This window comes from Thermobia domestica, chromosome 8 (genome assembly GCF_964235325.1).
Source record: "Thermobia domestica chromosome 8, izTheDome1.hap1.1, whole genome shotgun sequence".
In the NCBI taxonomy this organism is placed as follows: Eukaryota; Metazoa; Arthropoda; class Insecta; order Zygentoma; family Lepismatidae; genus Thermobia; species Thermobia domestica.
In genome coordinates, this window is record NC_137461.1 from 56,353,957 (window position 1) to 56,367,281 (window position 13,325).

Genomic DNA, 13,325 nt, shown 5'->3' on the forward strand with positions numbered 1-13,325 from the left:
TTACGTAAAATCAGACATCATTTGTGTTCTCAGTCAATTAGTGCGTAGTGATTGCAGTACATCTAAAGTGTTAGATAAATAATTTGGTTCAGCAATTTAAATTCATCAGAACTATTTTAAATCCATTTATTACGATTAGAACTGGAACATTTTATTAAATTAAACTATATTATGCGAAAGGTACATCAAGTTAAGAGGGAGAAGGAGTGCGCCACAGCGGCCGGAAGATTGGTGTTCAATTTAACATGGGATCTCAACCATTTTTTAGGCAAATCATGGTTTCATTTCGTTCTTTCGCAAAAATGTCTCAATAGCTCACTCAATATGATGCATCTCATTTTAAAGGTGCAATTTGAACGCTGTGCGTGATATTTTCTTCTTATAAATACAGATAATTATAATCCAAATTCCCATAAGAAAATGATCAAAATTAGAGGGAAAAGTCTTCTGTTTTTTTTACAGTAAGGGAAAGAGCTAAAAACTTCGGACTTTTTTGAGAATGGAGTACTATCTTTGTATTTGTGCGCTACTGTACTATTTTTTCGCTGTTTCCAATGACATTCATTACACAATCGATGAGAAATTATATCCTTCATTATGGAATCTACAGAAATCAGATTTTTTCGTGTTCACGTACTTGGCCGTCTAACTGCTAGATGGCACTATAGTCATTCCTCATCCCACTTTCCTTCTCAGCGGGAGCCAGTCCTTTTGAAAACCTACTTTGAACTTCTTAACAGGGGCGGGAGAAAGGAAATCATTGTGAAGAATGGGAACTTCAAACACGAGGAATGGCAAAATTTATGACCTCTTTAGTTGATGGTTTCTGTTTCAGCAGTACAGTGTATTTGTAGATGATTTCTATGAGAAGAAGTAATTTGTGTTGGTAGCGATAAAGTCAACCTTTCGACAGAGATTTGTGAAGGAGAAGCCGAACCAAAGTCTTCGTTTATCTATTCCAAGAAAGAAATGAAAACTTCCTGCAGGACTGAGAATATACATACAAGAGAAAAAATAAAATACATTATTATAATCTTATTATAATAATCGAGTAGATTAATCCCCGAAATATTCTTTGTTTACCTGTCAAAAAATCAAGAATAATATAAAGCTCTTTCATCAGCTTCCATCGTACAACATATTAAACACAAACATTATATAGTGGCGGATCCAGGATATGATCAAGGGAGGAGCTAAACCATAGTTTGTCTCTTTATCCAGAGTAAACAGGATTGAAGCCCATTTTATCCAGTGTATACCTGAACGTCAAGGGGGGGGGGCTATAGCCTCTATAGCCACCTTTGGATCCTTGCCTGTATGTGTATACTGTTTACAGTGCCGGATTTACGTATAAGCTAAACAAGCTATAGCTTAGGGCCCTGCTCTCTTGGGGACCAAAAATCTAAAGAAAAATTGGATATACATTTCTAAAATATAAGAAAATTAAAAAATAAAATAAAATGTATATATACGTAGCAACAATGCTTCCTGCTGTGTAGCCTACGTTCATGTAATTAATGGGGCTCCTTCTGCTAGTCTGCTTTCTAAATTATCTCTAGTTTGTTCATTTCTGTATGTAGGGTGCCTATGTTCATCTGGACACATAAAGGACCCCATTACCTTAAACAGCTTGGGGCCCCACGAAACCTAAATCCGACTCTGACTATCTATTTATGCATGTTTGCTCCCTCTCTTTTCGAAGCAGTGTTTCTTTGATATTGCTTCAGATTCCGGCAGGTTTTACCAAGGAGGGAAGAGTCCTTACACATTCCAGGCATTCAAACTAGGGACTGGACTACTTGCTTCCAACATTCTGTCCCCCATGTATCCCGGTCTGAATCAATTGCCTAAAGCCCATAAAACATTCAAATTCAAATGTAAATGTTGTTCATCAGTGTCGACACCGAAATATTTCTCAATCAATGGTAGAGGTGATTGGTATCCTCAATCTGTCTCCCTCTTATTAGCGGAGAAATACTCTATATTCGGTAGTAATTTTTTTTTTAAAGTGCTGTTTAATGTATCGCATAGGAAACTAAATTTTTATATACCCTAGTAGTATAGAAACGCACCATACGGTACCTTACAAAATAAACATCCTATGCCAAGGATGCAAACATTAACAATAATAATAGAAAAAACATACTAATAAACATTTTAAAGACATTCTTTCATTAATCAAGTCGCACTTAAAAGTAGAAAACAATTTTTGTTATGCATGACTTAAAAAAAAAAAAAAAAAAAAAAAAAAAAAAAAAAAAAAAAAAAAAAGATGCGCTCGAATATAGGCTTACATACAGTTACTTTATAAATTCTTAAAATGACGCTCCCCATTCTTTTTATTTAGGCTTGCATAAATAAGATTATTTTTAACTTTTTAGTGCGAATTGATTAACAAAAGAATGTCTTTAAAAGGTGTTTTATCATTTTTTTTATTCGTTGGAAACATTTTCCAAATTCTAAAGTGATATGCAACCAGGGAAATAAGGGCTGGTTAAAGGCTAGTATTTATTTTAGGATAAAATAGTTGAAAATAAAAAACATATTAAAATTTGCTTTTAAAATAAATAGATATATTGCAAAGTATGAAAGTAAAAATGAAATATTGTATTGTCGCCGGACTTACGTCGCTCTGTGACAGTTCTTAATTCTATGACGTCAGGAAATAAGTTCAATGTATACGAACACTATTCAATGTTTGAAACAAACACCTGTTACGTCCTTGTACACTCATTTCCAAAATGATTGTCGCATATCTATAACTGTCTTCATGTAAGAATATAATGTAATATTTGCTGGGTACTTTTAATACTGATACTATGTGTATAATCGGGAAATGTATATATGGTAAATTTCATAGGAAAATATTTATAAATACGAAAATTAGAATGAGTAAATCATAATGTTGCTAAATGGACACGAAAGTTTTATTTTCGTTTTGTTGTTCTTATTTACTCCTCTTGACATGAAACTTGCATACATGTCTCTGCCGATTGTACACATACTAACATTATAAGAAATACCGGGTGAATTCGTTATCAAATTATATTCCTACAACAACATATTTATAGACATGCGACAATAATTTTGGACATGAGTGTACCTTCCTGAAGAAGGTGACACATCTTTTAATTCTATTGTTAATGAAGTGGTCTATTTTCCCAAATAAAAACCAATACCAAGCAGAGCATATGCTCCCTCCTGTCCTTCTAAGCCGGTACCCAAGGCTAAATGTAACATTGCTCCCCTTTCCTGTTGTAATAGGAAAAATTCAGGATGGTCAGCTACTGGTATCGATCCCAGGACCATTCGAATGTGAAGGCGATACAGAGGGTAAATCTGGTGATCATATTTTGAAAAGAAAATAAAGAAATGGATTCCACTAAAAAAGACATTACCAATACATTTCAGATCTTTGTCTGGGTTTTCTGCCTTTCAATTCCAAGTTTTTTTTTTTTTTTTTTTTAAACCACGAAGGCCCAAAATAAATTAGAATATCGACTCTCCGTTTTTAATATTTGCATGGTTCTTCATTTTATATCAGACTCTTCCTGCACTATTCCCGCGGTATTTACCATAGGTAGAATCCTTTGAGAAAGAGACAACCGACAAGTGCTTTAGTTCTCTATGGTATGTTTGTGACCGTTGTAGATATTTGAGTGGCTGACGGCTGATATCATGTTGGTCCCTCTTACAATATCTCTGTATTTATTTTTTCTTCAGTTCTGTTTCTCTTTTAGCCAAAAGAAAGGAATTTCACTCCTCTGTCCCATTTACATCCGTAACCATCCCCCTCCTGTCCAACTTTGACCACATGCAGGGGAAAACGAAGGAAAAGGAGGGGTGCCATTTGCTTTGACGGCATTTCAGCAACAACCCCATCTGTTGCCAAAATAAGGAAACACTTTGCACTGCGATATCTTCGATTTGTCAAGGTCACTTGACTCCTTCCGACTCTTAAATAATGGTATTTTCTTTGTCTTTAACGACTTTACGTACTGTTTGTTTGTTATATATGCTAATGGAATTTAAAAATTTGGAAGAACAGGGAATGGGTAGTTGATTTCATTATAACGTTATCATAATGTGTTGACTAGATTTGACTACTTGCGGAGATAAAGTATAACCGCATTGGAATTATTACTTTTATATATCATATATTAATCCAACTCAGTGTAAATATATTGTTTAAGCTAGAACCTTTCTATTTCAAGTGTGCCCTTGCTGACGCTGCTGTCGGTATGTTTTCCGGTGCCTCCCTCGAAAGAGGAGGGACAAGTTACTGCGACCGAGACTTTCAGTTGTTGAATGCGGAAGCGTGCCGCAATGAATTATTTTACAGACTTCGCTGTGCACTATCTTGTTAACCATTCTAAGTAGCTTACGTTCTTCACTCAAGACCAAACAACTAAATGACGAATTAGCAACACAGCTGAGGTCATTCACTTCTTTTCCCTTAGCAAAGGGAGGGTTTCATCCGCCAGAGGGCGAGGGTGGGGATGAAGTATGTGTTACATTTTTTCCGAGGGCATACTTGAAATAGAAAATCTCTAGTGTAAGTGATAAGTAAGGAAACAAGTATTGGTGAGCGTGTGATTGGATTTACTCCTATTGGAAAAGATCTGGTAATTCATAAGAAGAAACTTTTACTCTTGTATTCTTTCTATCTACTTTCTTTAGACCTTAAGTCCTCCTGCACACTCATCCATGACTTAGGATATTTTCGTTTTTAATATTATGAGTACTGTTTGTTAGAAATTTAAATTTATTCCGAAGGAAGTTATAGCATGTTATAACTTTTTGGGTTATAATATACCATGAATTATAACTTTTTTAAATATATATATATAATATAAACATTTGGTAATTGTCTACAGTATTCCAAGTTTGGCCTTTTATTTTTGAAGAGAGATACTGCGTCCGCAAGCTTATCATTGACGCTTATGGGTTCAGCTATCGATTGGGGCACAATTTTTTATGAGGACAGAGTACTGTGCGGCAGTTGGGGAGGGTAAGAAACTCCAGTGAAGAAAGGCAAGAAGGCAGTGGGTGTTGACATATTGATCACATATCTCCAGCTGAAACCATGCTGACCTGCTGTAACGCAAAATGGACTTTAAGATACGTACTTTTTCGACTGTTCAAGTGTCACTTTACAACTAAATCCTTCTTTACATGCGTAGTTCTTTTTCTTTTGATTGTTAAGTCTATTTTAAATAAATTACTCCTTTTTTTTCAGTCGTTTGTCATGGGTGAATAATACTTCCGGGCAAGGTTTCTCCCTTGAGTATCCACATATCGCATTACATGCAGTTTCACGGGATCTTCGAGCCTATCCACACGAATGCATATACATAATGATTGATGCTCCAGTAGACGAAGAAGGTATTCTTTTATTTTTTTATTGTGCTGATTCACTGAAAAATTTAAAAATTTTGTATCCTCAATGTCAAAAATTGTTTAACGCATTATAGTAATTTTATTATTATTATGACGTAGCCCGCAATTGGTATGCATTACTCGATTGTGTTCTTATTCCTATTGAGTGAAATGTTTTAGGAGCTTCTTTGTTAATCGTCGTGCCTAAATAAGTTCCTTGTCCCTTACTGGGCTTAAGACACTACATCGAGCTATTTTATTTCCTCATTACAGTTCCTGTTTGAAAGTAGATAAATTTAAGTATTGTTAGAATTAATTGTAATACTGTAACTGTGTGCAATAACGAAATAATTCTAATCTCCACACACCGAACCACTTCAACGAGTAGCAAAGAAAACATAATTCTGAAATATTTTTGTCCAAAGAAATTACATTGCACATTTTCTTCTATTAATATTTTTTAGGAGTGATGTGTGTACTTAAAAGGAAAAAATCTAAATAATTTTTCAAAAGCGTTAGGTGGAAAATCTCATTGGGAATTAAATGGTGTCTTTAATATTTTCCGCAAGTAGAAGCTTTGCTTTGTATATAATTAAACACAAACAAACTATTTGCTGAGCAAAACAATATGTTACTTTTCTATTTGCATGAATTAAGAAGAAAAATCTCAAAATCATGTAATAGGAGTTTTGAGATTTGTTTTCTGAATTCTTGGTTGTCAGAATTGCCCCGACCTTGGGAGAATTGTGGTAAAGTCTCCTAGCTTCTATTGTATTTACATTGCAGTCTCTTTTGGGCACTCATTGCATAAGCATGTTTTAGCCATTTAAAATAGCATTTTTAAGTGTTTCCTAAGGAAGTTATGATTTAAAATGCTGGACAGTACAATTAAGTTAACTATTTTTAATAACAACAAATAAGAATAATTTTAACATGAAAGCCCAAATAGGATGATAGTATCTTAGGTCTTGATTTATTTAAAACATTTACAGTCCATGTTTATTTTTTGAAAATATAAAAGAGCTGTATTAAGATATTTGCTTAAGGTACAACTAGAACCTTTCTACTTCAAGTGTGCCCTCGGAAAATGTGTGAAACATTCTTTGGCCCCACCCGTACCACCTTTTACGGTGGAAAACATCCCATTGGTGTGGGAAAAGGACTGAATGACCTCGGTTGTGTTGCTAATTTGTCATTCAGTCATTTGGTCTCTGAGTGAAGATCATAGGCTACTTAGAATGACTGACAAGAAAGACACTACGCAGCGAAGTCCGTGAAATAATTCATTGTGGTAACGCTTCCGTATCCGCTGAAAGATCTCGGCCGCAGGAACTTGTCCCTCTTCTTTGAAGGGAGGTAGGGGGAAACACACGTCGACAGCAGCGCCAGCGGGACACACTTGAAATAGAAAGACTAGCAACTTCTCAATCAAAATCTTGAGTTCGGATCAATTCGGGAAAGTTCATTTTAATGTTTAAAAATCCATTTTTACCTTTTCCCTGTCAGTTTACTGTCCTTCACTATAAACTGTCCATGCCCATTTAGGGTAAGAGGGCCAAAAATATGCCAGGCGTAATGTGTATTAAAAAAATTAATGTTTGTGTGTTTGTATTGATCAGAGAACAGGCTTCAGGACAACAATCATGGGGATGATGATGATGATGAAGAGGAAGACTCGGAATCCGGAATGACAGAAATGCGCCTCATACCAGATGATAAAGGAATGTTAGATGCTATTTTTCATGCAATGAGTGAATGTCAAGCTTTACACCCTGATCCGCAGGATAGTTTCTCTGATGGTAAGTATTGAGAGCTGTGAAACGTTTGTTTGTAAAGATACTCTAAACCTAGAAAGTATGGAAATAGCACTAGTATCCAATTGTGTGATATCGAGAGATAATAGTCCAGTATACATGTATAGCCCCAAAAGTACGAGGCGAAGTGAGCGGAGCCAGACAAATGGCACAGACGCGCACTTTGGAGTCACTGCCATTTATATTACCTGAAGTAACCTTACACAATGTGATAGGTATTGAGGTATCTCTCACCTCTAGTGCGATAGATCCCGGAACGGTTCCCATGGCATAACAGCTTGTGGATGACAGCATCGTGTTTGTAGTAGTTCTCTCGGGGGACATTCCTGTCACATTCTCATTCCACCAATTGTGTAATAATTCACTTAGCCCGTTAATCATTTGTCTCTTTTCACCTAGAGGGTATAATCTTGCGACGGTAAACAAAGATTTTATTTCATTTCGTATAGTGTGCTGTGTTGTTGCATTATGACGGATTACCTTATATATTCAGTTAAAATGTTACCTGTTATTTTGTATGTGCTAAGGTGAATCGTAATATAAGTTAGCTTTTCTCAAACTATTTTTTTTTTTTTTTTTAAATACTAATTTCAACATTAAACGTAGGAACTTATCTTAAGTCTACTTTCCCTGCCAGTAGTTGTGATTCTTGTAACTATATTTTCATGTTTAAATAATCGCCTTATTCAGCCCTCTATGTTTACGAACCTTTGATTTCTTTCTCGGAAACTCTCTGTCAGGCACTCCTAACGCTTGCTATTCATTTGACAGTTTCACGCAAGGTTTCTAAGTATAGTTTTTCATGTCCCTCCACCCTTCCTGTTCTTTCATTTCTTACTGTCCTATTCATAAATCTTATCCCTGAACTTAATTGTCTATATATATCTTAATATTGTCCTTCCATCTGTGCCTAGGTTTTCTTAAGTTCTTTTTTTTTTTTTTTTTCTTTCTTCTCAATTGGGTTTCCAATAAAAAATTTGAAAGCGTTTCTGCTCTCTTCCGTTTTGGCTGTGACATACCTTCTAGTCTTAATTATCCTATCAGTGTTAAGTAAACTATAAATTATGCAGTTCCTCGTAATAAAGTTTTCGTCATTCCCCATTCTCATCCATCTTTGGTCTGAATATTCACCGTAGGAGTTTTTCAAATACTTTCACTTTATGTTCTTTCCTTACAGTAAGCGACGATACTTCTGAACCGTACAATACAACAGGCATAATTTGTCGTTTTATATATTTTAAATCCAAATTCTTCGACAGGATTTGCGAAGACAAAATATTTTAAAACTGAATTCCGCGCTTTCAGTCGACATTTAATTCCTTCGTGAATATAGTTTTGAACTGTTTTAATGTTGGTCCTAGATATTTGAAAGCATCCACTTTGTAGAAAGTATTGTTTGACATTTTAACGTGGAGTATTACAGTCATAAGGAACTTGCATGCATATAATTATCTCTGCATTTATTTCTAAACCCATGTCCCTGCATGCATTTAATAGAAGTTTCTTTTTATTGTCCTCATATCATCCCCTGTCAGATTTCACCATTAGTATAAGCCATATTGTGGTGAATGCCATTCTTCTCTACGCCCTGGTTGCTATCTTAGATTATCCTTGTGGCCCCGCGTAGCGTAGTCGCTAACGCTCTCGCCTTCGGTGCGAGTGGTCCCGGGTTCGATTCCCGGTGGGGACACTCGGTCGAACAAGTGTAAAACGCTTTTTCAGGCCAGCCACCCTGAATGAGGTTTTCCTCATTCACACTAGGCAGATGGCGGGGTGGTACCTAACTTGGTCCCAGGCAGTTTCCTTCCTTCACCAATCCTTTCTTCCTTCCCTTTCCCTGGATAGAGTGCTCGCCGAGGGACGTCATCCCTCAAAACGTGACGGGCTAAATGGCCTTAGATGCCGAAAGCCCAGAAATCTAAATCCCTTAGATTATCCTTATAGCATATTCTAGAGCAAAATTGTTTAATAATGGAGACGCTGCTTCTCCTTGAACATTGAAAGCTCATGGGCAAGTATTTTCCTAATCGGACCTTACTTGAGGATTCATTTAAATACACCTTAATTATCTAACTAGATTTTTCGGTATTTCCAATTCGATAAGAATGTTAAACAAGTCCTAGGCCTTTCTGAAATTAATAAATATTTGATGTACAGTCCGCAGCAAAAAACCTGCAACATGAACATGTAAGTTTGTTGTGAAACGACGAAGTCTTTTGCTCCAAAATAAGTGTGCAGAGGAGGACGCCGAGGTTTCTCCTGCGTGATTCGTGCTATTTGGACGTTATGTTGATTCCCTGGGCTGTAGTGTCACAATAAACTTACTTGCTCATGTTGCAGGTTTTTTGCTGCAGACTGTACCGGAGTATAGTATTCCCATTTATTTTCTCAAGTGTGTGACGAATGGTAAATATCTGTTCGATAGTTGATCGATTTCGCCTAAATTCGCACTGATAATCTCTAATAATTTTATTTGCAAATGGCATCAATCTTGCTGAAAGTATGTTTAGAAGAATTTTGTGGGATTAGTTTTTTTTTTTTTTTTTTTTTTTTTTTTTTTTTTTTTGTCTTGTGAATTGGGACAATGATTGATTCTTTCCACTCTTGTGGTAATTCCTTCTTGTTCCAGACGAGGAGAATGAGTTTGTGTATCTATTCCACAGCTTTTCCTATCCAGCTAAAATTAACTTAACAGGAATTTCACCTGCACTTGGAGATTTATGTTTCTTTATATCAATTCTAGTTCAGTTCGGTTAGCCTCTGAATATAAGATTCTGTTGTATGCGTTTCACTTTCTCCACGTACACTGTTCTAGGGTGCATGTTGAGCAAACTGCCGAAGGAAATTTTCCATCTATTCAAAATACTATCCGTATTCGTAAAAATTTTCCCGTCCACTTTCTTTAATATGTACGCGCGATGTTGATAGCTTTATATAAATTCGTGGATGCATTTATAGATGTCCTGAATATTTTTGTTTTTACTATCATCTTCAACAATTTTAGCATTCTAAAAATCGCGTTTCGCTAAATGTTTTTGAAGTTTTCCACCTGATATGAAGTCCTCAACATTTATGCACTCCGAACTTTCTAAAACCAAGAATGTATTAGATACTTCAACCTAGTATTCTCCTCTTGCTTAACTCTTCCCAAGATTTCTTTAAATTAAACGTGCTAGTTTTCAGATGCTGAAGATTTTTTTTCTCATCAATAATCTATCATAATAGCTGCTACCAGGTGGTGGTCAGTTTCAGACTCAACTCCTCTAAACGATCGAACATCAATTATGGTAGACTGTCTTCCTTCCATCTATTAAAAAACGTTATCAATTTGATTGTGTTTTCTTTTGTGATGAGGTCCGAGTACCAAGTATATTCTTGAATATCACGATGTGGGGAATTCTGTTCTCTTCATGAGACGTTACAAAATTCACGGGTCTAACGTGTTGTCATTATTTTTCTTATGCAGTTTCGTTCCTTGTGATAATGTAAATATTTTAGGGAAATTTATTCATTTTAGCTAAAGGGATTCTTTCGCAGGGGTTGTCATAGTGTTGCATCGGGCAATTTTCAAGTTACCCGGCGGGGCAGGCTGCCCCTAGTCCCAATACTTCAGAATTGATTATTTGTGGTTTAACGTTCGTTATTTAACTTTTAAAATAACACATTAGACACAGAAAGAAAGGTGAACCAATGCATTCTAGCCAGTTAAAATCAGTGAGGGTATACGGTGGCTCAGTGGTAGAGCGCGTACCTCTGATGCATGGGGTCCCTGGTTCGATACCCGGCAAAGTAAGCTAGTGATGAACAACATCGTGCCCGTGGGTTTTCTCGGGGTATTCCTCTTCCCCCCACTTTCTTGTTCCACCATTTCTTCCATCATCATTCACTTGCCTTAATCATAGTCTCCCGTAGCCTAACTGGCGTAATCGTGGGACGTTAAGTTGATTCCTTAAAAAAATCAGGGAAACCTCCTTAACAATAGTAAGGAACGTGTATGAGTCGGTTCCGATTCTATTAACAACTTTGTTTATAAATATATATAAAGTTGAGAGTAATTAACAAGATTTACTTTTCCTCCAAGAGTTACTTTCCCTACTGGTTGAACTTGTAAGTTTCTCCAAAGTAAACCAACAATTTAAATTCAGCTGGTATTCATAATGTCTCAAATTAGCTATTGCTGTATTTAAGAGATACTTACAAGTAGGATTCTGTTTTCACAGGTGAAGACGATGTTTATGAAGACGCAGATGACGAAGATCACGGGGAGTATGAATTGGGAGGTGGAGATGCTCAAGTCATTGGACATGGTATGTATCTGTAATTTTCCATTTGACGTGCAGGATGTTGTACATGATTTTTCACTATCTCGTATTTGGAATATGGCGTAAGGTTTAAATTTCTATTTGTATATATATGTAATATTATTCTGTAATTTACTGAAGTTAGAATATTAGTGTGTGTCTGTGTGGGGTAGTGTTTTATACATTAACAGTTAGTACATACTTTATTTTTATACACATAACAATTTTATTCTCGTTGGATATTTTTGGCACAAAATTAGCAAATGTAAGTTCCCACGCTTGCAGAGTGTTAAATAAATAATTTCTGGGAAGTTAATGTGAATATTTTAGATTCAGAATTAAAAGAGCAATTAGCAACTTCGAAGACCATAAAAAGAACCGAAGAAAACTTTTTTTTTTTTTTTTCATTTAACAAAATACGCAATTTGAAAAGAGGACACCGATCTAGAAAGAGGAAGGAGATTCCCTAAACAAATCGAAAATAATGGAAAATCTGATTTCGATACACTAGGTTTAAAACATATTTTCAAGAAACTGAGAATGATTAGAAAAAAATACTAATGAAGTAGAAAAGAAAATGCTATCGACAGCGGGACGCTCGCCAAAGCAAGAAAATTAAAACGTTCATTTTATTAGTTTTCCCACCCAACTCTGGTGAAAAGGACACGAGTTAGCAACAGTGCAACCAGTCTTATCGTCATTTTCGACTCAAAGACGCCAAAATTAGTTTTGCCTTCGTATGTGTGTGTGCCTAAAACAATAACCCTTTGTTCGAAAAGTTGCTGAGAGACTTTTCCTGCATCAATTCTCACGAGAATAAAAAGTAGCAAGTCACCCCACTTACCCAAGTGGCATCTAAACTAATTCCTAGTTGGACAGTTGTAACAAACCGATTAACGGTTGTTTACATTCTATTTGAATTGGCTCCCGGATTGTAATGTTTACCCGTATTGGAATGTTTACCGGTTGTTTTAGGCAGTGTTAAGGTTGGTTCGTGTATTGTGATACTGCACCCTAGTGTTTCCCAAAGATTCGTTTTGACGTTAATTGGTTTGTTGCAGATGAAATAAATGACACGAAAAGTGATCAGTTTTATATGAGATACGCAAACACAACAATGATTTACCACTAAAACTTCGAACTGTTTCTTTCTACAACTGTTTCGCGTTACTGTAATAATTTCATTCATAGTTTAATATAGTACAAATTTATTTTATATTTTACCTTACCTCATATACGTATGTCTGTCAATTATTCACGTGATACTATCCGTGTTTCATTTGTTATGCGCCCTGATGTTCATTTGTTACTCATTCTGATGTTTCATTTTGTTATGCGCCCTGATGTTCATTTGTTACTCATTCTGATGTTTATTTGTTACTCATTATGGCTATCACTACAAGAGGGCGTTTGAATCGCTATGCGGGCATTTACTTTGCAAATGGCGACCTGCTTGAACAGTAAGAACAACGGTCGCCACAGCAACGAGAAATGTTTTCAAGACGTGGCTAGGTGAGTTTGAAAATTTATGTTATGTGGTTATTTCCGATAACTATGAAATGTCATTTAATAGATAGAACGGCTGCTTATTTGAATAGAGTTTTGTATAGTAATAGAAAACATATAAATTTGTTTTAGTTCGTAGTTGATTATATAATATTAAAATCGCGCTTATTGAGGTCCGGTGACGCGACTAAGATGACGTAGTTTACCACCATGAGATAAAGAATACAGAAGGCGGTCTGAGTTAGGCTCCTCTAAATTTGGGAAAATTCGATAGCTAAAACATTTCTGGAAGTAAACCTTGTCTAAATTTTTAATATTTTGGTCA

General features: G+C 35.8%; 1 protein-coding gene and 1 non-coding gene across 2 annotated transcripts in view; both read left to right on the forward strand.

The window, feature by feature from the left end:
• The window catches only part of icln (chloride nucleotide-sensitive channel icln), a 36,814-nt gene that overhangs the window by 3,416 nt on the left and 20,073 nt on the right, over positions 1-13,325 (forward strand). Inside the window, exons 2-4 of the mRNA XM_081768463.1 lie at positions 5,240-5,385; positions 6,999-7,178; positions 11,414-11,500. Coding sequence (XP_081624589.1) covers positions 5,240-5,385; positions 6,999-7,178; positions 11,414-11,500 — 413 coding nt within the window. The remainder of the gene's footprint in view (positions 1-5,239; positions 5,386-6,998; positions 7,179-11,413; positions 11,501-13,325) is intronic.
• TRNAR-UCG (transfer RNA arginine (anticodon UCG)) lies at positions 8,810-8,883 on the forward strand. Its single transcript has one exon. It is a non-coding gene; the product is annotated as a tRNA-Arg (tRNA).